This window comes from Pinus tabuliformis, chromosome 6 (assembly GCF_031772625.1).
Source record: "Pinus tabuliformis cultivar Carrire ecotype Pingquan chromosome 6, CPIR1, whole genome shotgun sequence".
Classification (NCBI taxonomy): Eukaryota; Viridiplantae; Streptophyta; class Pinopsida; order Pinales; family Pinaceae; genus Pinus; species Pinus tabuliformis.
Genome location: NC_142292.1, coordinates 396,941,956 through 396,969,559, shown reverse-complemented (window position 1 = coordinate 396,969,559; position 27,604 = coordinate 396,941,956). Strand labels below are relative to the sequence as shown.

The 27,604-nt window shown below is 38.4% G+C and overlaps 1 protein-coding gene across 1 annotated transcript; it reads right to left on the bottom strand.

The window, feature by feature from the left end:
• Positions 1 to 6,511: 6,511 nt before the first annotated feature.
• On the bottom strand, positions 6,512 to 12,999 carry LOC149258975 (putative multidrug resistance protein). The gene is made up of 8 exons (XM_089417070.1): positions 12,679 to 12,999; positions 12,498 to 12,552; positions 12,195 to 12,373; positions 10,700 to 11,157; positions 10,065 to 10,605; positions 9,032 to 9,898; positions 7,503 to 8,500; positions 6,512 to 7,420 (listed from the first exon to the last, which is right to left on the bottom strand). The coding sequence occupies exons 1-8, from the start codon at positions 12,982 to 12,984 to the stop codon at positions 7,048 to 7,050; spliced, it is 3,777 nt and encodes a 1,258-aa protein (XP_089273196.1). The 5' UTR covers positions 12,985 to 12,999; the 3' UTR covers positions 6,512 to 7,047.
• Positions 13,000 to 27,604: the final 14,605 nt, after the last annotated feature.

Here is a 27,604-nt window from a genome sequence, read left to right as displayed (position 1 = left end):
TTCATAGACGAGGTATTGTGTGATGTTTCACTTCTGGATGTTTGTGATGTATTATTAGGCCAACCATACTTTTGGAGGCGACATGCTGTGTATGAGGCAAGGCCTCGTGCTGTCATTATTTCTTTGGGTAATTCATTATACAAGATACTGGAGGTAGCCCCAGTTATCGCCACCTCTTTGATCACTACTAAGAAAGGCAACAATCTCATCTCTCAGACTAGGAAAATCATTTTATGTCTGGTTCACTCCCAAAGTAAGGGGAAGATCGTCGTCACATCCATGACACTTGCGAAGGGTTACTTCACGCAACAGCAACAACAGATGGATACATTCATGAAAGAACACAAGAACATCTTCTCCTCACCCACAAGGGTATCGTTGCACGGTCAGGTCAAGCATTCATTCGATCTGACTCCCAGAGCACCTCTACCCAACGGGCCAATATATCACCGCTCCATTCTAAAAAATGACAAGTACAAGAAGTGACATGGTCCTTACACCGGTACGAAGGTTGTGGGGAATAATGCTTTGGAGCACAACATTCCCCCATTCCTTCACTTGCACCAAGTGTTCAATGTTGACCGCCCTCTACCATGCTTCCCACCATTACTGGACACATCAGAGATTGCAGAACAGCTCACCAGAGCTCAAGTTCAGCAGATAGAGGAACTCAATGCAATGGGGACCATTGCTTCCTAAGGGGGGAGGAATGATCCAGATGGATGTTGGTGGCCACCCACCTATCCTACTTGGACCCCCATAGCTGTCTCTTTCAGTTTTCCAGTTTTCATAATTGTAGCACAATTTACTATTTTTAGCAGTTTTTCGGGTCTTGAACTTTCGGAGTTGTTTTGAGGCCCTAAACAATGCTTTTTGGGAAATCTGGGAGCAATATGGGTCCATCGATCGATGTTTCTCTTCCCAAATTTGTAGTTCTCAGATAGATCTTTCTAACAAGATATTGTGCACATCAAACGAAGATCGTATGCCAAAGTTACGTCCCCGGGAAGTTGATGTACCAATTTACTCGAAACGGGGTCCACAGTTTGGCGTTTCATCTTCTAGGATTAGGTTTTTGGATGTTTAGGGTTTTCCATTGATTCTCAACAATAAATAGGCCTTCAAGCCTCATTGTAACACAGTTCAGAGGCATGTAGCCACCACATCTCTTCTCAGAGATAAGCTACCATCGCCCTAGCTAGTTTATTTCCATTTCTGTTTGTAAGCATATTTTAGTATTTTACATTAATGAAATGAAGTATTATTTCTGCTGCATATCTGTATTTATGGTTATCTCTGTAATTTGTTGCATTCCTGTTTAAATCCGGATCAGTAAATCTGGTCTTCTCTTTGTGCATTGTGATCTCTATTGTTATACTATTGTTGTATGGTTTAATTTCTGAAGTATAATTATTGAATGATATATTGGAATAATTTAAAATAAGATCAACATCAAAAGTAATTATCAGTATTTCATAAGTATTGTGATATTCTATATAGCACTTAGAAAATCAACATGGTATCAGATCTTTGGTGAAGAAAGGAGCATAACAACCACCTTTGAAGAAGCCCTACATTAAGATCACTCTTGTTAAATTAGTTCTTGATTATTTGTATCCATGGCCTCTTCTATGAAATCTGAGAACAAGTTGCAAGGAGCCTCAAACTTCAGAGCTTGGAAACTTAGAATTGATCTTATTCTTACAAAGAACAAAGTTTTGTGTATTGTGATAGGGATAGTTGTAGAACCAACAAATGTTGTAAGAAAGGAGAAGTTTAAGGAGGATGACATTACTTCCATGAGTCATATTATGGAATCCATCAAAGATCATATAATTCACTACATTGCAAAGCTTGATACTTCAAAGAAGATGTATGATGCACTAACAATATATGCATTATCAATAATGTTGGTCAAGCCATGAGCTTGAAGAATGAGCTTCATGTAAGGATGACAAATGTTGAAACCATGGATTCATGTTTTGTAAGGATTTCACAAATAAGACATCAAATTAAAGAAATTAGAGAAACTATTTCTGAGAACGAACTTGTGACTAAAACACTCGATGGTCTACCTAGATCATGGGATGCATTTGCAATAGGTATAAGTAGCTAGAAGGAAGATCCTTCATTTGAACAATTATGGACCTCTTGTGTTTAAGAAGAATCAAGGCTTATATCAAGAGATAAAAAGGAAGAATCTTTTCAAGCACTTGAAACTCGCTTCAAGAGAAGTAGAAGAAAGAAGAAAGTGGATTTCAAAACAAGAAGTCGTGAATAAGATCACCTCCTCCCCAAAGGAAGAAGGATGTGGCAATAATTCAATTCTATGGTTGTTAGAAATTTCGACATTTCAAAAAGCATTGTACTGAATTGGCTAACAACAAAAATAGAAAGGTAAAACAACATGATTCAGTAGCCAATGTTGAAGATGAACATCCAAAGAAGCCTAAAGGTGACAAATATTTCTTTTACTTTTATGCTCTGATAGATTCTAATGCAGATGATGATGATATGTGGCCTGTAGATAGTGGTGCATCAAGGCATATGACCAAAGATCATGAAAATATTACTAACATAATGGAAAAGAGAGTATAACTTGGAGATGAACACAACTATGTAGTCAAAGGAGTTGGAAAAACATCAATTGAGCTAGAATATAGCAACAATTTTCATCTCAACGATGTCCTTTATGTACAAGGTTTGAAAAAGAATATAGTCTCTATTTCATGTTTAGAAGACAAAAGAAATAGAGTAGATTTTATGGATGGAAAAGTAGTTGTATGGTCCAAGTGATATAGTATAGATGATGCTAGGGTTATTGGAATTCATGAAAGAAGATTTTATAGGATTGTAGGTCAACCAACTCAAGTCCTTGTACATAGAGAAACCAATCCAAGTGAGCTATGGTATAGAAGATATGGTCACCTTCATTATAGAGCATTGTCTGAATTGAATCAAATAGTTTCAGGTATCCCTGAATTGTAGATAGATCATGAAGGTTTTTGTAAAGGTTGTGCACTTGGAAAAATCAAGAAACCATTTACAAGTAGTGGCAATAGATCTAAAGAAGTTTTAGATTTAATTCACTATGATGTATGTGAACTGATTCCTGTAAGATCACTTGGAGATTCATTGCACTATGTGACATTTATTGATGACTTCTCCCGAAAGGCATAGATCTATCTCATGAATACCAAGGATGAAGTCTTCACGAAGTTTCAAGAATTCAAGGTTGGAGTGGAAAACTTGATAGGTAAGAAGATCAAGATTTTGAGATCTGACAAAGGAGGAGAGTACACCTCAAAATAATTTGTTTCTTTTTGTAATAAAGATGGGATTAAGAGGGATTTGATTATCCCCTATAATCCAAAACAAAATGGTGCAGTAGAATGAAAGAACAAGTCCATTGAATAATTTGTCAAGGCCATGATGCATGATCAAGATTTGTCATTGTTATTATGGGGAGAATCATCATTGAAAACTATATACATTCAAAATATAAGTCCTCATCAAATTCTGGAAGATATGACTCCTGAAGAAGCATTCTCTAGATGAAATCCATAGGCTGTACATATGAGAATATTGGGTTCCCTTATCTACATTCATGTTCCTAAGGATGAAAGGAACTAGCTTGAACCTTTAGGAAAGAAAGGAATTTTTTTGGTTACAGTGAATCATCAAAGGCCTTTAGAATATATATTCTAAAGCAACAACAAATTGAGGTTAGACGAGATGTCACTTTAGATAAGAAAGTTGTTGCATATTAGAAGTCTAAGGATGTCTCCATGGATTATTATGATGAAGTAAAGTAGGAGGATTCAAAGTAAGAACATTCGAGTTGTATAGAATGTCATAAAGAGCCAGAAGGGCCTTGTGAACTAGTTGAACTGATTATTTTTCTAGAGATCAGAAAGAGACCAACATCGATTAGATCTACATTAGAAGAAGCAAAAGGACATGCAACTCCTAATAGCACATCTAGAGATATTAATAAACCTAAAAGATTTTTTTTATCTGTGTAGCTCTTATGACTGATCTTATTGATGCATATCCCTCCGATTATGAAGAATTAACTAGCCAACAAGTATGGAAGGAGGTCATGAATGAAGAATACCAACCATCTTGAAGAATGAACCATGGGATATTCTGTCGAGGCCAAAAGGGAATTCAATAGTGACTTTCAAGTGGATATACAAGATCAAGCATGAAGTAGATGGAAGTGTTGACAAATACAAGGCATTTTTTGGGGCTAGAGGGTTCTCCTAGAAAGAGGGAGAATATTTAAGGTGGTGAAGAATGCATTTGTGACCCTACTACTATGTGTTGATTATTTGTTTTTGTCAAGTGGTGAACCTCAAACCATTCAGTGTAAGAAGCAGTTGGCTTCTGAATTTGATATGAATAAAAAGATAAAAAGGAAAAAGTTATTTTATATTTATTCATGCACACAACAATTATCACTCTCTAGATCAAATTCCATTCTTATTTAGTTTAAATTATCACATGTGATAAATAGGGTTAAGTTAGGTTTCTTTTACATTTAGTTTGTGATCCTTATGCAATTAGAATATGTTTCTTTCCTTGTACTTCATTTCTTGCAATAGGTAAGGGTTTCCATTTCAGTTCATTTTCTACAATTAGTTTAGGCTGTGATTTCAGTTCATCATGACAACAAAGGAATGACACATTGTATGTTGCACATATAGTGCAGATATCTCTTAAGTTTGTACGAACCCCGAGTTGATAATTAAAAGTCGGTAGCCTTGGGAGTTGTAGCATTCTTGCTACAAGGCTCATCAACTGCTATATTGGTGTATACTAAGTCTTTCTGGGAAGGAGTGGAGGAAGTGTGCTCAGTTATTGAATCTTTGGTAAAGGTTCTAAGATTGGTTGATAGTGATAAGCCTGCAATGGCCTATTTGCATGAGGCCATGGATAGGGCCAAAGAAACTATTTGTGCCTATTATGTGGGCAAGGTTACCCATGGGTTTAATAAGCAAATGATGTTATGGGATTTCGTTGATAGTTAATGAATCAAGATGCTCCATCGACTTGTTCATGCAACAACGCTTTTCCTCAACCCCGCCTTTTTTAACAAATGCAACTTTGATTTTGATGGCAATGTGATGGAAGGGCTCTACAACTGTCTTCATAAGATGGTACTTCATGCCGAGATTAACAACACATTCAATTGTGAGATAAAGAGATATCAAGATGGTATTATACTATTTGGATTTGATGATGTTGTTGATGAAAGGACCACTTTGATGCTGCATAAGTCATTAGAATTTAGAGCTTTAGATATTTTATTGTGTTTTATTTGAAAGCTTAATTATGTTTTATTTATCTTCTATTTTCTACTATAATGAAATGTAATTTAGCTCTCTTTCTTTTCTATTTGTTGTACATGTTTGGTGGAAAACTATGGTGCATGGGCACCAAATTTATAGAAATAGCCATTAGAATCCTTAGCAAACTTTTAGCGCTTCAGGGTGTGAGCATAATTGGAGTGTATTTGAAAAAATACACTCAAAGAAATGCAACAAGTTAGAACTTAGAACTTCAACAGGGAAATTACATTTGTAATTTATGACACCCTAATATACTATGACCCTGAAAATTCGTTATATTTTTTATAACCCTCTTATCATTTGGAGTTCTCATGTCTCAATGACTTGGTGTATGTCCATTACAATGGCTAGGATGAGGGAAATGGAGAGAGCACTAGATGTGGATACCATTTCCTTAGACAATATTGGTGTATTTTCTAAGTGGTGGGTGGAGTTTGAGTTGCTTATCATGAAGGAGGCACTTGCATGGTTAGAAGAGGAACAACAACATGAGGGGCAAGAGGAGGAGGAGGAGCGAGAGGAGGATGTACTAGCATCAACACCACCTTCTACAGAGATTGATGAACATAGTTCTACATCCATCAGTCATCGTCAAACATTTGGTGCAGGGCTAGGGCCTTTTGTTGTTAGGGGCGAGCCTAACAAACATCCCATGACCTTTTCCCATAAAAGGGGGAGAGGGCATTGATATCAGATATCTCGCTAATAGTTTTGTTTATTTTGCCATTGTACATCTACCTTAGGATGATGAGATGTATTTATAAATGTGGTGTCATTTTGTATTGGTTCTCCACTTCTTAGTGCTTGATTAGACAACTATCAAGGTTTAGGATCCAGTATCGACTTTGATGTATCATTTTTTATTTGGCATCCACTACATTATATATATCAATGCTTTCTCCATATTTCTTTAATGTTTGCCGCAATTTACTGATTTTTATGTCGATGTTTCTGAGAAGATTTTTTTTGGACCCTTGCCAATTTTTTTACCAATAGTGATGTTATCAACACTCTCTTCACCGAACCATTTAGTCATGGTAAAACATGGATCACCACCATAATCAATAATATATATTATATCATGGATTACCACCATTTATCAATATATATTATATCTTTTAGTCACCAGTGATAAACATCAAAGTAATGCATGGATTCCAATTATAAATGATACATGGGAATAACAATCCATATGTGAGTACATAACATCATATTCTATTCAACCAGGTAAGCAAACATCTAGAATAGTCTTATGAGGTGAATGTTGAACATATTGCTCTAGCATTCAAACAAGAAAAAGATGATAATGTCCACAATCCTAAGATCCTAAGAAGCATGAGGTAATAATGAGATCCAACATCTACGCTGAGGAGAAACTAAAGAAACAGGATGCACAGAGACGGGGTGTTACATTGCATAGCTATGCAAGTTTAATAAGATTAGATTAACTCCATTCTCCTATTGATTTTGCTGTGCATACTCTGTTTTTCCCGTTTGTTTTATGTTCAACTATTCAGCATATGCCTCAGACTGTTGGTTTTTTAACTCAATATACAGTCTTCTGAATAATTATCTGATACTTGGTGGGAGTTGATTAGTTCTTTAAATATTCCATATCTCCTTCAGGTTTATACATGAACGTAATTTTCTTGACGACTTACACTTCTAGTCTGTTATGCGAATATCATGCCATTTATGGTGATATTCTTGGATGTGATTGTTGAAATCTAACTAGATTTGAGTAGGCCCCTCCTTTGTTTATCAGTTCTGCATGTATTCCCTGTTCAATAATCGCCCCATTCTGAACCACAGCAATTGAATCTGCACTCTGAATGGTTGATAATCGATGGGCGACCAACAGAGTAGTTCTTCCCACCATAACTGTATCTAGAGCTTGTTGCACTACCTTCTCAGATTGACCATCCAATGCACTGGTTGCCTCATCCAGCAGCAAAATTGCAGGATTCTTTATGATTGCCCTTGCTATTGCAATGCGTTGCTTCTGCCCTCCAGACAGTTGCACTCCTCTCTCCCCACAATATGTGTCATACCCATCCTTCAAACACCTGCAAATATCCACATCCAACGTTAGAATTATATATATTATTGGCATTCTTGTTTATATAATAAGAGAAAGGTGATCCTTACGATATGAAGGTGTGAGCATTGGCAGCCTTGGCAGCCTCTATAATCTCAGATTCTGTTGCATTAGGTCTTCCATATAAGATGTTATCTCTGATGGTACCTCCAAACAGAGTCGGTTCCTGTCCAACCAATGCTATAAACTCCCTTATACATCTCAAGTTTAATGTCTTTACATCCAGTCCATCGATTGTGATCATCCCTTGAAATGGATCGTAGAATCGTTCAATCAGTGCTATCACTGTCGACTTCCCTGATCCACTCTGCCCAACCAAAGCTAAACTACTCCCTCTGGTAATCTTCAAACTGAATTCGTTCAATATTATCATATTTGACCGAGTTGGATAGGAAAAGCTTACTTTTCTGAACTCAATGTCCCCTTGGATGTTCAGTGGCTTTATTTGCTCTGAATCATCTGGATTGATTTTGGTGACCCTGTCAAGTATTCCGAACACAGCTTTTAAGGCAGATGAACCTTTAGCTAGGTCTGAAGTCATACTTCCTGCCTCGGCTATCACTCTCCCAGTGCTTACGAGAATGAAAAAGGTCTTAAATACACTACCTGAACTGATCAGTCCCTGTTCCACAAGCTTTCCACCGTACCAAAAATCCAAAGCCCAAGTCAAGAATGTCAGGCTTTGAGCACTTGCTATTCCAAAACCGGCTAACCATGACTGTCTCAGGCCCTCCTTAAGAGTCCCCCATTGGGTAGCTGCGAATAGTGCTAAGACTGTGTCTTTGGAACACAATGCTGTGATTGTTCTGTGGTTTGCCACTGCTTCAGCTGCCATTTGGCTGCCCCGATTTTGGGCCTTTCCAGATTTGCTGGACATGCTTGTCAACAGAACTTTTCGGGTGTAAAAACAAAGAATTGTAAGGGGCTGCACAGCTATCATCAGGATTGCAAGTCGCCATGCTACTATTAATCCCAATGTCATTGCCAGGATCACTGCTGAGAGGGTTTGGATGACAAGAGATATACGATCAGACACCAAAGATTTAACCTGCAAATATGTAGCTCACATCTCATATATCAGTTCAAAAAAAAGGTCTGTAAACTCACAAGAAACATCTGATATGCCAATTCAAGGTAAGCTCACACTATCTAACAGCACAAACAGACAGATGGAAGGGAATAGATCAAACACCATCATGCCTTTGAAGAATTTAAAGACTACAACACTGAATAAAGTAATAAAAGTCTTGGGGACTTACGTGGCTTGCCAATCTTGCCAGATAAACAAGTAGGCTGTGTAAATATTACAATGCAGGAAAAGTATTCTAGATAATATAGATAAGAATAGATTTTAAGAATAGATATTATAGCTATTTAGCTGGATTGTAATTTGTAGAGTATGAGAGGGGAAGCAATGCATAAACTTTAAAGCTTGCTAAGTTGGTGGAAGAAAGTAAACGTACAGCTTTTTGGGTCCTAAAATTTCATTTCATTTCATTTTTAAAACTACCACCCTCACAATAAACATAACAAATAGATCGAATAATACTCATGAATGTAGTTGTTTCTGTTCTCTCACCACATTGGATTCGTTGGCAAGCTTGGAACAAATTGCCCCACTGGAATTATCTTCTTGGTCAAACCATCCAACCTCAAATGTCAAGACCTTGGCAAGCATTTTCTTGCGTATCCGTTTAGTGAGTGATTCTGCCATAGCTGCAAAGTTGTAGTGCTGTAGGAGATTTAAAATGAATGAAACAAGGCATAAAGAGAAGAACACCAAGGCATATGACCTTATCTTTGATTTCATTTCTTTGTGATCATTGACAAAAAAGACAGAGATCATGCTTCCCAAGACAAATGCATAAACAGGTTGCACTGCCCCGAATATAATAGCGCATGTACTGCCAACCATGGCTTCTTTCCACTCAGGAGCATTCAATGCCAACAATCTGCAAAAAAGGGCCCTGCAGCTCATGGGTGAGTTAGTTGTAGTCGTGTTGTCCAAATAAACAGATTTGCCTATCAATTGAGGGCTTGATCTGCCAACTTGATTGACATTGCTTGTTCTCGTAAAGGAAACTTGAGTCTGAACCCGTAATTCTTCTTCAATCCTTGTCTGCTGCTGCATATTCCATAGTGTTCTGTAAGCTCCTTTTGATTTATTAATAAGCTCCTCATGGGGACCTGATTCAATTATTTGGCCACCGTGAAACACTGAGATTAGATTAGCATTTTGAATTGTAGACAATCTATGAGCCACAACTAGGGTGGTGCGTCCCATGGAAGCTTGGTTGAGGGCATTTTGAATAATTTTCTCGGATTCTGCATCCAATGCACTCGTTGCTTCATCAAGCAGAAGGATTGGGGGATTCCTTATCAAAGCTCTGGCAATGGCTATTCGTTGTTTTTGACCTCCAGACATCTGCACTCCCCCTTCCCCCACCTGCAATAGATGTTTGTATACATTTGCATCAGCATATGGATTACAGATCCACAAGATGATGTTTATTGCCAATTGGGTAACCCTTGACTCATAACGGATCTGAAGTTAAGATGGATACGTGCTAGTACTACCAAGACAGAAAAAAGTATTTATAGTTACGGTTTACCTGAGTGTCGTATCCCTCCGGCAGTTGACTGATAAAATTGTGTGCATTGGAAGCCACTGCTGCAGCAACCACATCCTCCATACTTGATCCTTGTTTTCCAAACACGATATTCTCTTTAATGGAGGTTGCAAACAGGGCTGGTTCTTGACTCACTAGTCCTATCTGATTTCTCCACCACTTTAACTGTAGGTTCTTAATATTTATGCCATCTACCATGATCTCCCCTGCCACTGGATTGTAAAACCTCTCTAGCAAAGCAATTACTGTGGACTTTCCAGAGCCGCTACTCCCAACTAGAGCCACAGTATGGCTACCAGGAATTGTAAGACACAAGTTATGGAAGATCTTTGTGTGGGGCCTGGACGGGTATACAAATTCAACATTTTTGAAAATGATCTCTCCACAGACTTTGTCCAGCACCTGCCCATTTTTGTCGTCAGAATCTATTGCTGGTACTCTCTCAGTCATCTGTATTATGTGATGTGCAGCAATGCAAGCTTCACTAATGTATTTAATGTTAGGAAGAGCAGTTCCAAGAGACCTGTCAACACACCAATTACATGTCAAAACACAATAAATTAAATGCTTACCGAATATATTACATCAACATGTATTAGAAGGTTAATGATCCTTACAGGCCTCCATTTATGAGTGAAAGTCCTGTTGCAAAGACGTTTCCACCACTCTCCCCTTTGTACATGACCAATATGCTTGCGTACCAAGACAGGAATGCCCAGATTGCAAATGAAACTCCAGTGCAACCAATGGCCAAACCTTTGGCTAGCCCCTGCTTAATGCCTATCTTTACTGCATCATTCAGAGCAGCTTCATACTTTTCCATAGTTTGCTGCTCTCCTACAAAAGAATACACTGTTCTGATAGAGGACAGTGCTTGCTCTGCAATCCTGCCTGCTCCTTGGCATTCTGCTTGCATTCTACGAGCAAGTCCCATCAGTGTTTGTCCATACAACAATCCTGGGACCACAAGTAATACAAGAAAAGGGAAGGCTGCCAATGCTAATCTCCATGACAAGTAGAATGAAGCTACATAGCCGGAAACAAATGTTGCTGTATTCATCAGGAAGTTTGGAACCTGCAAAGTGGAAAATAAAGTACATGTTTAAAAATTAAAATCCACATATACATTTATCAGGTTTGAGCTAGCATTCTGAGTGAAGATCAAATTTCTGAGTGCAACTAAGAAAATGGTGTTGGTTTGTCAGTTGGAAAAGCAGCACAACACATGCCCACGAGCAAATTACTTTGCTAATTGGGCGGTTATAAGAGCACAAACTCCTCTAAATCTTCCCGTTATATCCACTATCAGGTTCTGAATATCGTATATAATAAGTTCGGAGAAAAAAGGTAACACATGATATCAGACCTGGGTTTAGAATTTTAATATCAGTATCAACGCAGATACCAAATTAGTGTATGAGATTTTTTATTCGTGGGACAAGAATTATTATTATTATTATCATCTAATTTTAAGGTAACTGCTAAGCCAGATACCAAATTGGTGTATGGGACTTTTTTATTTGTGGGACAAGGGTTATTATTATGTATGAGACCTTTTTGTTTGTGGGACAAGGGTTATTATTATTATTGTCCAATTTTAAGGTGAAGGCCAAGCCAGATACCAAATTGGTGTGTGAGACCTCCTTGTTTGTGGACAAAGGTTATTATTATTATTATCCAATTTTAAGGTCAGGGCCAAGCTAGATACCAAATTGGTGTATGAGACTCCCTTGTTTGTGGGACCAGAGTTATTATTATTTTTATCCAATTTTAAGGTCAGGGCCAAGCCAGATACCAAATTGGTGAATAAGACTCCTTGTTTGTGAGACAAGAGTTATTATTATATCAGTGTCCAGTTTTAAGGTCAGGGCCAAGCCAAATACCAAATTGGTGTATGAAACCCCTTGTTTTGGGACCAGATATACTATTTGACTGTTAAGTCTAGTAAAACATATATACTCTACACCTCTGGTTTTGAACTAGTGACCTCTAGAAGAAACACATGCTGTTAACTATTAAACTTAAACTTACTCAAACTGTAATTGAAACATGTGTTAAATATTTAAAATTATTATGATACTCTGCCTGATTAACTAGTATGGAAGATCATACCTTTTCGCTGAGGGCATCCTGAATAACAAAAGTGTCATTGGAAATAGTTGTTACAACCTCTGATATACTGCTGCCTCTCTTGTCAAAGAATCCAACCTCTTGCCTCAGCACAGCGTACAAATATTTTGTGCGAATACAAAAGCTCTGTCTCTCTGCTGTCCTTGTCCAGCAAAATCCTTCTGCAAATCACATTCCAACAACAACGCCATCTTTGTCAAAAAAAAAAAAATTGTAATTCTTAAGCTGGTGGACACAAACCTGAAAATGACAATAAATATGCTTTGAATCAGGCAGAAAAATTACCCAAAAATGCTGCTATCCACACTGCTATGCCAATGTACACGTAATATAAAACATACTGCATTTAGACAACAGATTACATAATTAGCTATTTAGATGCTATGAATCTGCACAAAACAAGTGCCATATATATATATATATATATATCACTGGAAGTATAAGTAACGAAAAGTTGATAGTATACTTTTTGGATTTCATCCATGAAATGCTGCGGATGAGTAGTGGTGGATCCGTTCCCTAAAGTGTTTACCAATCCGCTGGTGGCAATCAAGAGGGTTGGCGTGGACATTCCGTCAGCCAGTGCCCCCAGTGTGCCTAATGTCATTAATACCATGTCCACCTTGTCAGCGTATTTCAATAACTTTCGCATGCACATCTTCCTTGTCGTAACACCCCCTTCAACTTCACATGAATTTTCTTCAACAAAATCCTCCATTTTCTCAGATTGTTCAGCGATGATACTCTCCCCCACTGGCTGGAACGACGACATCGCAGTATAATTTTATTGAATCCCAGTATTTGAGTGGCAATACTCACTCATCATTTCTATATATAAATAGTTATGCACTGACTGGCCTGCTATGCCTGAGAACGTATGCTGAATTCAGTGGGAAATTAAAAATCTGTGGCACATGTTTCACGTTTATTGTTCCAATCGGAAGGAGGCAAATTAGTTAAAAACAGAAGGCGTTCTCGTGACTGCTTTTGTTTCGTTCTCGTGACTTTTCCTTATATAATATTAATCTTTCTATACCAGGAATTTGCATGTCTGTGTTAACTCTGTACAGAATATAAATCATTCTATATATGAAATCTGCATGTTTTGGTGGTGGGAAATGACTGTAATAAAGCAGGGACTCAGATTGGAGAGTCGGCCGAGTGTTTTTTTATGTCATCTGTCGACTTTAGAGTATTGGAATAATATATGATGCAACTATTGACTTCCGGGTACTGAGTCAATTCTACTTTTACCTGTAAAATCCTTGCTGTATCTTTTGTCCCCTTTTATTCCATACAATAATTTATATAACTGTGTATGGATTCTAATAAAATTGTACTGTGTAATATATTAGTGAAAAAAATCTATGCTATATCTTCTGCCACCTTTTATTGCATTTTAAAATCTATATAATTATGTAGGAATATTAATACTAAAAAAGTATCTAGACCGTATTTTTTGTGCCTTTTTATTCCATTCACTAATTTATATAATTATGTATGGTTTTTAATAAAATTGTACTCTGAAATATGATAGTGAAAAAAATCTATGCTGTATCTTTTGCCACTTTTTATTGCATTTAAAATTTTATATAATTATGTATGAATACTAATGGTAAAAAAGTGAGACAATGGATATTAAATATTTATTTTATATAATATTTTTTAATATTAAATAATTATTAATTAGAAAAAGAAAAATATGTTTTGTAATTTTATTAGTTAGTAGTATGTAATATGAGAAATTAGATCATAAATAAATTAACAAGAAATCAATTCAAAAATAAATAGTATATTAAGATTAAGAAATAGAAAATATATTTAAGAAATTTAAATATTCATATTATGACTATAAAGTAGATTATGTTGAAAAATAAAGAAATTAGACAAATTAGACAAATAAAGAAACAAGATTCACTATGAAACTAGGAAGTAGAGATGTCCATCATGTTCCCTTGAGTGCAACCAATCGGTTTTGCAGCAAGAGCAACATGGACTTCAATTCGCTTGAGACACACCAATATTTTCTTCTACTTGAGAACCACCTTGTCCAACATCAACAATATCTCTTCTTTTGCATCATTTTGTTAATTTTCTAAGGGCTAGATTATTCTTTGCGTTAGATAATTGCATTTACAAATTTCTTCATCATGTACATATTGCATTCACCCCATAACATCTTAACATTATTAGCAACTACGTAGAAAGGACAATAACATCAATACTGTAGCAAAACATACAGGAACAACAGAAGAAAAGCATATATAAAAGGTACACCGGGATTTGGTTGGAGACTAGGGAAAAACCGCTCAAGGGGAAAACCCACAATTAATTCTTGTTCTTCTACTAGATATTCATTAATTGTTTAGCTGAGATACAAAGTACAATGAGAACAAGATACATCAATCACTTCAATCCATTCTAACCCAAGTTAGTTCACAACTACGTTTGTGAACTGAATGATGTAATCTCTAGAGAGCAGTTGACATATAAGAAGCTACATTCATCTCATTTATGGACTCAATTTTTGTCATCAAAGATATATTGTCTTAACTTCATCAAGATCCCTACCATACAACAAGATTACTACGAAACACATAGATCACTTCTTAGTATCAAAGTCATGTTAGTCACCAAGTTTAGGTTTACTAGTCACAAAGTCTCGACACATAGCTGAATTGAGATCACTGTCATTATTAGGGTTTCTCTTCAGGGTTACTTGCGACAAGATCTCTGCATATAAATCAAAATTATTTGAACCATATATATATATATACACACACACACAATCCTTAGTAAGCATAACGTGAGTCATATAAAATGATGTTGTTGAGCGAATGCCATTAGACAACTCATATATATCATTAGTGTGATGTGCAGAGAAACAATGCCAGACATATATATGTAACTGGAGTGATGATGCCCCTCCCCCCCCCCCCCCCACACACACACACACACATATATATAAAACAAGAGTGATATAACAAAGTAATGATACCATATATATATATATATATATATATAGTGATATCCCCAACCGATTGACCGGTTGGACCCAAAAAATATTAATAATAGTAGTAGTAATAAATAAATAAATAAACTTGCCAATCGGTGATTGGGAAAGTTCTAAACTTTCAGATGCATTACAAAAGATTGCCGCCACTCAAGATACCATTATGGAACTTCTTAAACTACAGATGGGGCAAACTAATGTGCAAAGCAATAATGGGGAAGGCGGTTCTCATTCCAGAGGGGATGGTCCGTCACATGATCCGGTCAACATACAGGGCAGCGGTCCATCACAAGAGCATGCCAACGCTCGAAGCAGCTCTTTCAGCAGACCAACCATCCCGCCATTCTTGGATGATTTCTCTAGAGAGAAAGACTCTCTTTCCCCAATTGCAGAAACAGTTATAACTTGGATGAAGGAGTATGATACATTTCTTCCCAATGTTAAAGCCACCTTAACCGTCATGAATATTACTGCATGAGGAGTAAACAACATAGGAAGACAACCACATATGGGGGCCATTCATCAAACAAGGATCTACAAAAGGCAATGGGAAAGGTAACTCTTCCTTATTTTGAGGGATCAACAAAATGTTCGACATGGTCGTGGGTGCAGAAGTTGGATACATATTTCCAACTCAATCCCATGCGTGAGAAGGATGCCATTAAATACACCACACTTCATCTTGATGGAGAAGCACATGAATGGTGGCAAAACATCATGGTCACTCTAGGGCATACAGGCATCATCTCTTATACAAAATTCAAGTAGAGATTGATAGAAAGATTTGATAGGAAGGACCTTGAATTGTACTTTCAGGAGTTTACCTAGCTCTGATAAACAAGAAACCTGGAATCATATATCATGGAATTCCAAAGGCTGACAGTAATGGTCAACAACCTCTCAATGGCTTGAACTATTATGTTATTTATAGAAGGTTTGTTAGAACCTCTACGTGGTTGGGTCAAAGCCTACCAACCCGTGACCTTGCAGGATGCAATCAACAAAGCAAGAGACATGCAAGATGCAGTACCCAAGGCTAGGTTCCTACCCAAACCAACTATCCCTCAAAAGGGGAAAGAAGTCAAGGAACAACATAGGGAGCCATCCGGGAAGACCCAGTTGGATGATGAAACCAGGAAAGACCTCAGAAGGAGAAGGCTATGTTTCTCTTGTCAGGAACCTTGGGCACCAAGGCATCGGTGTACAAAAGGGAAGGCCCACTATATTGAAGTAATTTTTGAAAGCCAAGACAAAGATGAATAGTCATAGCCGAGTCAAGGAGAATCATAAGGCATGGGGTCAATATAAGACGAGACCCAGGAAGGGATTATTGCCTCTCTCACAAGGGTCCCATGGTATCACACTCTTTTCTTCAGGGGAACTATACAAGGACAAAAGTGACTGTGTTGATTGATGGAGGGGCCTCCCACAACTTCATGGATGTAGAATTTGTAGCTAGAAGGGGATTATCGACAGAAGAATTTGGAGGATTTACAGTTTTGATCCCTGGATAGAAAGAACATAATCACATGCCATGCACTAAAATAGTCCCTAATATGAATCTATCAATGGGGAACTACACAATTACCGATAATTTTTTTTGTGGTGGATTGCCTAGACTCTCATGTAGTATTAGGGGTTCAATGGCTATATTCGATCGGTACCCACACAGTAAACTATCAAGACTTGGAAGTTTCATTCACAAGACCAAATGGTAAGAAGGTAATGTTGAGAGGAATGCATACATATCCACCCAACATTGTGACATCCTCGACATGGGGATATTATATGGGCAGTGGAGTGTAGAATCATGGAGAAGAAATCAACAGAACAACATAAGGAGCAGCCCCCCTAACATCATGGCATTGTTGCAAAAACACCAAAAGGTTTTTGGAGATATACCCCTAGGACAACCACTAGATAGGGAATTTGAGCACATCATTGAACTAGAGGAAGGGGTCCAAGCTGTTATCACTACCCCTTACTGACATCCCAAAGTATATAAGGATGAGATAGAGAAAGAAATCCAGGAGTTGTTGGCATTAGGAAACATTCGACCAAGCTCAAGCCCTTTTGCTTCATCAGTAGTATTGGTCAAGAAGAAAGATGGATCCTTAAGAATGTGCATAAATTATCGAGCTCTAAACAAGAAGACCATAAAGAAATGTTACCCTATCCCCAAGATTGATGAGCTGATGGATGAACTGAAAGGGGACAAGTACTTCTCAAAGATTTACCTTCACTCAGGTTATCACCAAATCAGAGTTCAAGATCAGGACATTCCAAAAATAGCTTTTATATGCCACTATGGACACTATGATTTCCTAGTGATGCCTTTTGGACTAGCCAAAACCCCTACGACATTTCAATCATGTATGAATCATGTGTTTAACAAGAAGCTACAAAAATTTGTGTTGGTCTTCTTTGACGACATCCTGATTTACAATCGAACATGGGAGGAGCATCTACAACATCTTGACCAGGGTTTGGGTATTTTAGAGGCACAACAATTTTATGCCAAAATCTCCAAATGTGAGTTTAGCATGAGAGAATTATTATATCTAGGCCACATCATCGGAGGCCAAGGAGTCAAATTGCACTAGGAGAAGATTGAATCCATTTTTAATTGGCCCACTCCCAAAAATGTAACGTTATTAAGAAAATTCTTGGGTATTTGTACCTATTATAGGAAATTTGTTAAGGGATATTCACAACTAGCAGCACCTCTTACTGACCTGAATAAAAGGGGAGCCTTTGTAGGGACAAATGGCACACAGGAAACATTCGAGCGCATGAACGAAGTGATGAGTTCATGCCCAGTTCTATCCTTACCAAATTTCTCCCAACCATTCGTATTGGAGTGCGATGCTTTTGGGGAAGGAATTGGGGTTGTTTTAACACAAAATAATCATCTGATTTCTTTTGAGAGTAGGAATCTTCAGGATTATGAGCGCTCTTATTCCATTTATGAAAAAGCAATGCTGGAAATTATGCCTGCGCTGGCCAAGTTCCGACCATATCTAGTGGGTAACAAATTCAAAGTCAAAACTGATCATAATAGTCTCAGATACTTCCTAGAGAATAAAGGATTAAATGAAAGGAAACAAAAATGGGTTAGCAAGATCCAAGCCTATGACTTTGAGATCGACTATGTCAAGGAAAAAAACAATGTAGTATCAGATGCCTTATCAAGGAGACTGACTACATTCTCCCTCATAGACATTGAGGAAGACTGGAAGTCCCATATTTTGGTAGAATACTCGAAGAACCAGTTAGCCTGTGAAATCCTTGATGGACAATCAACAAACATCCGGTATAGAGTTGTCAATGATATTATCTATTATAAAGACCAGATCTATTTAGTGCTAGGGTCGTGGCTAAAAATGAAGATCCTACAAGCAGCCCATGACTCCCCTCTAGCAGGACATTCGAGATTTCTAAAGACCTACAGGACCATCAGGGAAAGGTTCACATGGAAGGGACTCAAGAAGGACATTATCAAATATATCAAGGAATGTGGGACCTGTCAGAGCAATAAAGTGGAACATACCCACCCCACGGGTCTGTTACAACCATTACCCATTCCAGAACAAAAATGGGAAAGTGTCTCCATGGACTTCATCACAGGGCTACCCTCATCCCAAAACAGAGATTGTATCTTCGTGGTAGTAGATCGTCTGACCAAATATGCCCATTTATTTGCGATTTCCTCTAGAAGTTTTGCATCTTAGATAGCAAAGATATTTTTCCACAGAGTATTTCATCTACATGGGATGCCCAAAACCATTGTCAGTGTTCATGGCAGTAGATTCATGGGACCATTCTAGCAGGAGTTATTTAGGTTGGTAGGAACATAGCTCACTCCCAATACAAGTTACCACCCATAGAAAAATGGACAGACAGAAGCAGTAAATAAATGGGTGGAATGTTATATATGAAATTATGTCACAGGTCAACAAAGAGCATGGACCAAGTGGTTGTATTTAGGGGAATATTGCTACAACACTACTTATCACATGTCCATAGGAATGTCACCCTTCTGAGCCTTATATGGATATGAGGCATTATCTTTCGTAGAAACAACATTTGGATATAGCAGGGCACCTTTAGCGAATGATTAGATCCAGGGATGTCAAGATATTCTCCGATCACTCAAGGATAACTTACAAATAGCTTAGAATCGACATAAGCTATATGTAGATCGACAAAGAATAGAAAGGAGTTTCTGTTGGACACCTAATCCTAAATGGGTTAGTGTGGAAGTCGAATGGACAAAAGCAGTCCAAGAGACCTTCGGATCTGAAACCCAAGAGTCACATAATGTACTATAAATGTATATCTGATGTTAATAAAAAAATGTACTCACATGATTTATCATTCCTATTCTATGTTTCCCATGTGTGTTTAACATGGTATCAGAGCGGGCGATTGCTGGTCCTGCTCCAATTTGAGCCACTTGTTTTGTGGTCTCTATATATATATGTCAACTCTGCCTTTCACCTAATCAAAATTGAGCAGAATTTCCACCTTGTAAAGTGTTTTACTGTGTGCAGACCTGCCAGTTCTGCCCATTACCTGTAATGCTCTATTAATTCATTGTCTGCCAAAAAAAATCTGCTGCCTCTCCTACCTGACCTCTGGCACTGTATACGCTGCACCTAGCTCTGGCTATTTTAAGACTCTCTATCTGACATTACCTGCGTTTTGTCTGCCGTACCTGCACCTACGCTCAGATTCTCTGCCATTACCTGCGCTATGCTCCATACGTTTGTTGTAATTATGACTATTGGTTTGTTGTAATTATGCTGCGTTTGTTGTAATCATGAATGGTCCATGAAAAGCGCATGCGTTGGCTCCATTGATTGCTGGAGGAAAAATCGCTGTCTCGTTGAACGCTGTCATATTAAGCGTGGTCCAGTTTGTAGTCTGATGGAGAAGCAGGGTATTCTGGAAAACACTGCTCCAATCCATGCATGAAAAGAATGCTGTCAAATTGAAGAACGCGGAAACGTGGTATAGTCACCATTCCGTTTAATGTTGTTACATTTATACGCTATAGTTTTTCAATGAAAACGCATATAGTTTTGCGGAAATGATGTGATTTGAGGTCAAATATGCATGGATAAACGTCGTTATATTATTGGACCTTTCTTTAATCAGTTTTCTAAGAAGTGCAGAGTTGTGTGGGACGTGTGCTCTTTCATTTGACGCTCCCACTGCCCTTGTAACTCCTTACGCTGTCATCCGCTACTTTGGCATCTGTCCATTACTAAAAAAAAAAAAAAAACATTTTATGTAGCCTCCCTCTGTCGAGGTCGCAAAGCAGACCAACCGTCGGCCTCCATACACGGTGTAATATGTTGAAATATTAAGCGTGGTCCAGTTTGTAGTCTGATGGAGAAGCAGGGTATTCTGGAAAACACTGCTCCAATCCATGCATGAAAAGAATGCTGTCAAATTGAAGAACGCGGAAACGTGGTATAGTCACCATTCCGTTTAATGTTGTTACATTTATACGCTATAGTTTTTCAATGAAAACGCATATAGTTTTGCGGAAATGATGTGATTTGAGGTCAAATATGCGTGGATAAACGTCGTTATATTATTGGACCTTTCTTTAATCAGTTTTCTAAGAAGTGCAGAGTTGTGTGGGACGTGTGCTCTTTCATTTGACGCTCCCACTGCCCTTGTAACTCCTTACGCTGTCATCCGCTACTTTGGCATCTGTCCATTACTAAAAAAAACATTTTATGTAGCCTCCCTCTGTCGAGGTCGCAAAGCAGACCAACCGTCGGCCTCCATACACGGTGTAATATGTTGAAATATTGCTGCGTTGAACTGTTGACTGTCCGCTGGTAGTGTTCTTTTGAGTCTGGCGCCTTAGTCTGCTCTAACAACATTCAGGAGTGTTGTCAATGATAGCTGAGCCGGGTACTCTGATTTAGAAATGGTTGACCCGGTCCCTTACCTTGCTCAGGCCTCCAGCTCGCCGGTTATGACAGAAATGTCGGTGCCATGAATCATCTTCTCTCTTGTGCATCAAGTTGCTCCCTGGAACAGTGCGGACTGGCTGCTATAAGCAAGTGAAATGATTTCCAGCAGTGCCCTCCTAATGTGTTTTCTCTCAATGGAGAAGAACAATAAACTTAGCAATTTAATTGTGTTATTTCCTAGTGGGGATTTCTGTTTTGGTGGCTTTATGTGAACATCATCAGCTGAGCGGATCTCTGTGGAAGCTGTACAAAGGTGGAAGAACAACACATTATGAAGTTGACTTCCTAGGGATATTTACTACAACAGTGTAAGAAGGCTGAGCAAAGCCGAGTTTATTTTCTTCTTTGGCTGAGTTCGAATTGGGATGAAATAACACCAAGTCCTGTGCTGGAAGTATCGGAGCAGCAGAAAAACAAAGCCCATGAATACAGCGTGTTCCCTGTTTTAAGAGCTTTAGTCCTGGTCGACATTTCCCGAATGGATACGAATGAAGTTGAATATGAATGAAGAATAGAGGGCACAACAGTTTTCATCATTGCCGCAAACTCTTGCATTGTTTTCCAATCTAAGAGTGATTAAAACGTCAGAGTCAAGGAAGGCAAGAAGATGAGAAACGTCAGGAGCATTATCCTTCAACTGCTCATGGAAAAGCACAAGTCAAAAATCAGCAGATAGTTGCTCCAGATGCTGGAAAACTTTTGAAAGTTTAAGGCGTTGCGCTTCATCTACAATCACTGCTTCCCAATCAAGGCATATCAAAGAGTCTAGATCCGCGGTGACAACATCAGAGGTTGATAAGACAATATGAACCAGCACACATCCACTTTCTTCTAAAAATTCAAGCTTTCGGATAATGTCTCTTGACTCTCTATTACCACAATAAGCCACCATATTTATAGAAGAAGCCCACCTCAAAAATTCCGACTCCCAGCAATATATTCCAGCAGTTGAGAATAGGTCTGTTTATGTGAAAATCCTTGATTAAGGATAGGGTAAAGGCAATCATTATTGCAATGCGTTCCTGATTAACTTCATCAATGACAAGAGCATTCCTGTGGTTTTGCCAGAACTCTCGAAGTTTATTGACAGATCTAAGAAGAGAAGAATCCAGTAGCCCTTTCATCCAGTCTGGAGGTCTTTTCAACCTTGAAAAAAGGACTGTTCCGCAAGCTTTTTGCCTTAACTGCTTGAGTAGGACTAGCTCGCTGGTGTGCCTCATGATAGCGAAGTTTGTATGCTTTCATTAGTTCCTTAGTTGAAGTTCAAATTTCAAAGAAGGAAGAAGTCATTTAGTTGTGCATCCATACCTCTAGCCAAGCGTATCTTGGTATACCTGAGCCTTTTAAGGGTGAAACATATCTATTGTATCTATGTTGGAAGGACTTTGAGCCTCTCATTCTTGCTGGACACAAATCTATAGTGATTGGCTAAATTCCTAGCTGGAATCTCTATATTTTGAGGGCAGAATACATAATAAAGCCCTGCTGAAGTTTTTAACACATTGCTGGTGGTATTTTGATTTGTTTATAAGAAAGTTGAAGTGCGAATTGATTGAAATCAACCTTTGCAACAATATCAAGAATGTGTCATTCAGGAATGTTTTCAAATCGATGGAGAGATTCGACCAAGAAATTTTGACCTAGATATTGTTTTGTTGGTGATATTAGGGGCGAAAACGTTGCAGCAGACAAAGGATGTTGTCTTAAGGTTTCAGAAACAGTCCTGGTTTAGTACAAAACTTCGCGGATTTTTTATTCTTTTTGCATTCCTGAGCTTCCAGAAGGGATATAGAGGCAAGTTCTATAAAGTTTGAAGGAATCAGCTACGTAACTTAAAAATTTCTACAGAATTTAAAGAACAGAATCTCTGAAAGTCTGGTATTGGACAATGTATTTTTCAAACTGATATTCTTAATTTTTGAAATCTTCAATAGCTGGGGTTTGTCTAGACTTGCTGAGTGTTCATTTCTTTGTTGAGACAATGGCTAGACTTGATGATGTATTAGAGTTACTGAATACACTAATACACTCCACTATTGGTGGGAAGGTAAATGTTAGCAAAGACACTCTTTGTGAAATTCAGACATGCTTATATAATGCACAGGAAAAGATTGATTTTTTACAGCTTGAATCTCAGCTTCAGCAAGAAGAATGAAAACAAAGGAGTCATCATTCTGAACCTGTTTTTGTTCAGAACAGTGAAACAGACTCCCATAAGCAGCAAGTTCATTCAGATCCAATGCCCAATAATGCAGCAGTTGTACATGTAGATGCAGAAACTCAGTCTGCACTTCCCAAGCCCATCATCAGACCTTGGGAACAACTTGTCCACAACAAGCACAGAACTGGTCTTGGATATGACAAGGACTTGTCCTTTCATATTCCAGACTACTCAAAGCCCATTCAGTTTCACAGCGCTGGATTCATTCATGACAGTTCATCTACTCTTCATGACAGTTCAGCTTCAGCTGTTCCAGACTCTGCCCCTCTTCCACAGCAACAACAACAACAACAGATCGTGAAATGCCAACACTGTGACCGAGTTGGCCATCTAAAAGATCACTGTTTTGATCTTCATCCATGTGAGCACTGTCATAAAACCAGCCATTCTTCACACAGATGCTTCAAAAACAAACGTCCTGCAAGAACAAAGATTCATCTTGGATGGATCGCTTCTTGGCAATGGGCATCAACAGCCAAGAAGATATTCCAAACACATGTCAGAACTTTTTCCAGAATATTGAACAGTCTTGCAGTTGAGTTTTCTCCATCATCTCACCTTGTATCTGACAGGGGGAAATGATGGTCATCTACAAGCTTCAAAGTCACATCAAGCGAGCCTGAGCCACAACCTGCCACACCAGTTTCAGAGTTGTAGCCAGAGACAAAGATGCCCCTGAACATGCCTTCAATTGGCGATCTGGGACACTTCCTCTAGCAGAAGACTTCAGCTTCTTGCCAGTTTTGGAAGAGTTCCAGGAACACAATTGAGAACACTTCCTCTAGCAGAAGACTCCAGCTTCTTGCCAGTTTTGGAAGAGTTCCAGGAATTGCATTAAGCATTCCAGAGTTGTTGGTCATCCTTAAACCATCATAGGTTAGACCTCCCTTTTATGGTTGAAGGTTTCCCTCTTTAAAACAATAGGATCACTTCCTCTAGCAGAAAACTTCAGTTTTTTGCCAGTTTTGGAAGAGTTCCGGGAACTGCACTAAGCGTTCCAGTGTTGGTGGTCATCCTTAAACCACTGCCCTTTATACCAACATTTCATAGAGCACATTCAGCCTAGTGCGGCCATGCATTTTTTGCACATTTTGTATTACAGCTCTCTTCTTGGACTCATACATAACCCTTCGGATTAAGGGGGGGAATGTTGGACACCTAATCCTAAATGGGTTAGTGTGGAAGTCGAATGGACAAAAGCAGTCCAAGAGACCTTGGGATCTAAAACCCAAGAGTCACATAATGTACTATAAATTTATATATGATGTTAATAAAAAAATGTACTCACATGATTTATCATTCCTATTCTATGTTTCCCATGTGTGTTTAACAGTTTCAAAGTAGGAGATGTAGTCTACCTCCAGCTACAACCGTACAAAAAATCTACCTTAAAGAAGAGAGGAGAAGAAAAGTTAAAACCACGATTATACGGGCCCTATTGAGTTACCCGTAGGATAGGAGAAGTGGATTATGAACTGGAACTTCCAACAAAAAGCAGAATTCATAACATATTTCATCTTTCTTTTTTAAATAAGGAAATTGGAGAAAACGTCAAATATTCACCTGATTTACCCCCATTAGATGAGGAGGGACATCTTCAAATAGTTCCAGAAGAGGTGTTGGAGGTGAGAGAGAAGAAGCTTCAAAGCAAGACCGTTCGCGAATATCTAGTACGATGGAAAGATTTGTCAGTTGAAGATGCCACCTGGGAGGGGGAGCACATATTGAAATATCCAAAATTGAAAGTGCTTGAGGGCAAGCAAGTTCTAGCAGGAGGGACTGTGATATCCCCAACCGATTGACCAGTTGGACCCAAATAATATTAATAATAATAGTAGTAATAAATAAATAAATAAATAACCGGAAATTGCCCATGGTTTTTGTTTTTGGCTCAGGTATTGCCCACAATTTCTTCTAAGCATCCCAACTATAAAAGGAGGATGAAGATCGAGAGAAAGGCATGGAATTTGGTCTTTTATTTGTTGATATAGTGAGAGCTCAAGCGAGTTTTCAAGTGAGGATTTTTAGGTGAGATCCTCAACATTTCTTCGATGGGATCAAATCTCACCCTAGTAGGCAAACCCAACTTCGGTGGTCTCTCTTATCACCCTAGCTAGTCGAGTTTATTTATGTTTGATTTGAAGAGGGTTTTCTGTACATCTTATCTTTCCAGTTCAAGAGTTGGTATCTTAAATATTCTCTGTAGGTTTTGTTATGATCGAAGGATTATATAGCAGTGTTGGGATTGGGTTTGAATGGGCGAGCGGTGCCGCATCCTGTCTCGGTAACCCCTGTCCATTTTAAAAGATTGATCACCACCTGAGATCATTGGAGCTAACTAGATCAACAACTACGCCCCGTTTACGTAATACCTTACCTGATTGGAAGATCGCGTAAGGAATCCACCACGCAGTCATCATCATTGTCCAACAACAAAGGAGGCAGTCCAGGAATGACACGTGAGCATTGGAGGTGATGGGCATAGACGTCAAGGAGTGAAGCTCTGAGTTGTTCGTGGCATCTAGACACAGAATGGTGGACACAATGTTCGTGGCATCTATCGGTGGATGCAGTCTCTGCAGGAAGACGCCAACGTGAAGGGTTGAGTCATCTGCACTCTCCATCAGTCGTGTGAGCTACTGTAGAAAATCATTGAGGAACAATGCAAAAGAGGAAGGAGGATAAGTTGTTAGATCACCAGAACGCAGATCGAGGGAGAGTGAATGGGCGTTGTCACTACAACGTAATTCTCGAGCCTGCAACGAGCCGTTGATTGACACCATGATCACCAGGGTTCGAAGTTCATTTTGTAAGTTGACCCAACTATGCATTGGTCAAACTATTATAACCATTTTTGGGAAGAATTATAATAAACTCCTCCTTTAAGTTGGGTCCCATTGGTATATAACTACGTATGTTTATATGGAGTTCATATGAAATTTCATATGCATATATTCATAGTTGGCGTATGAATTATGGGTATTTAGATGGAGTGTCGTATGCACATATTTTTGGGAAGGGTTTAAGTTTTTGCACAGTTAATTGTTATTCTTTTTTCTATTATATATATATATATATATATATAACTGAGTTAGAGTAATGATGCCATCCTTACTGAGATATTACCACTGTAGATTACAAAGAACGATCTTACCATAGAAAAATGAGCTTGCCAGAAAGAATGATCTTGCCACAAAGACCGATTCTTACCACATAGAGAGTTTATACCATAGAAATGATGCCCAAATTAGTGCTATGTCCATAATATAACAATTCCCATACAATGAATCCAAGGAAGCCAATATAACCATGCTCAGAACATAATCGATGTTGTTTGTATAATGATTCCATTGTACAAGAGTAGTGATACCATTGACCAACATAGAAAAGTGATGATACTTTGAATAATTAAGATCCTGCCACTGAGACCATGTCAATGTATAATATCGAGACCATGTCATCAAGAAATAGCAATACCCTGTTTGATCCAAGTGGATATTGGTGGCCACCTGCCAAGTCCACCTGGACCCCCACCATTGTTTCTCTCAGCATTTTCAGTTTCCTTAATTGTAGCACAACTTACTATTTTTAGCATTTTTTCGGGTCTTGAACTTTCGGAGCCGTTTTGAGGCCCTAAATGACGTTTTTTGGGAAATCTGGGGGCAACTTTGGTCCATGGACCCATGTTTCCCTTCCTAAAGTGGTAGTGCTCGAATAGATCTTTCTAACGAGCTATTGTACGCGTCAAACTAATATCGTATGCCAAAGTTACGACCCCGAGAAGTTGATGTACCAATTTACCCAAACGGGGCCCATAGTTTGGCATTTCATCTTCTAGGGTTAGGTTTTGGAATGTTAAGGGTTTTCCATTATTTCTCAACAATAAATAGGCCTTCGAGCCTCATTGTAACACAGTTCAGAGGCATGTAGCCACCACATCTCTTCTCAGAGATAAGCTACCATCGCCCTAGCTAGTTTATTTCCATTACTGTTTGTAAGCATATTTTAGTATTTTACATTAATGAAATGAAGTATTATTTCCACTGCATATATGTGTTTATGGTTATCTCTGTAATTTTTTGTGTTCCTGTTTAAGTCTGGATCAGTGGTATCAGAGAAGTCTGCTTTTTCTTTGTTTTTCTTTGCATGTCCCCAACGAGGTCGA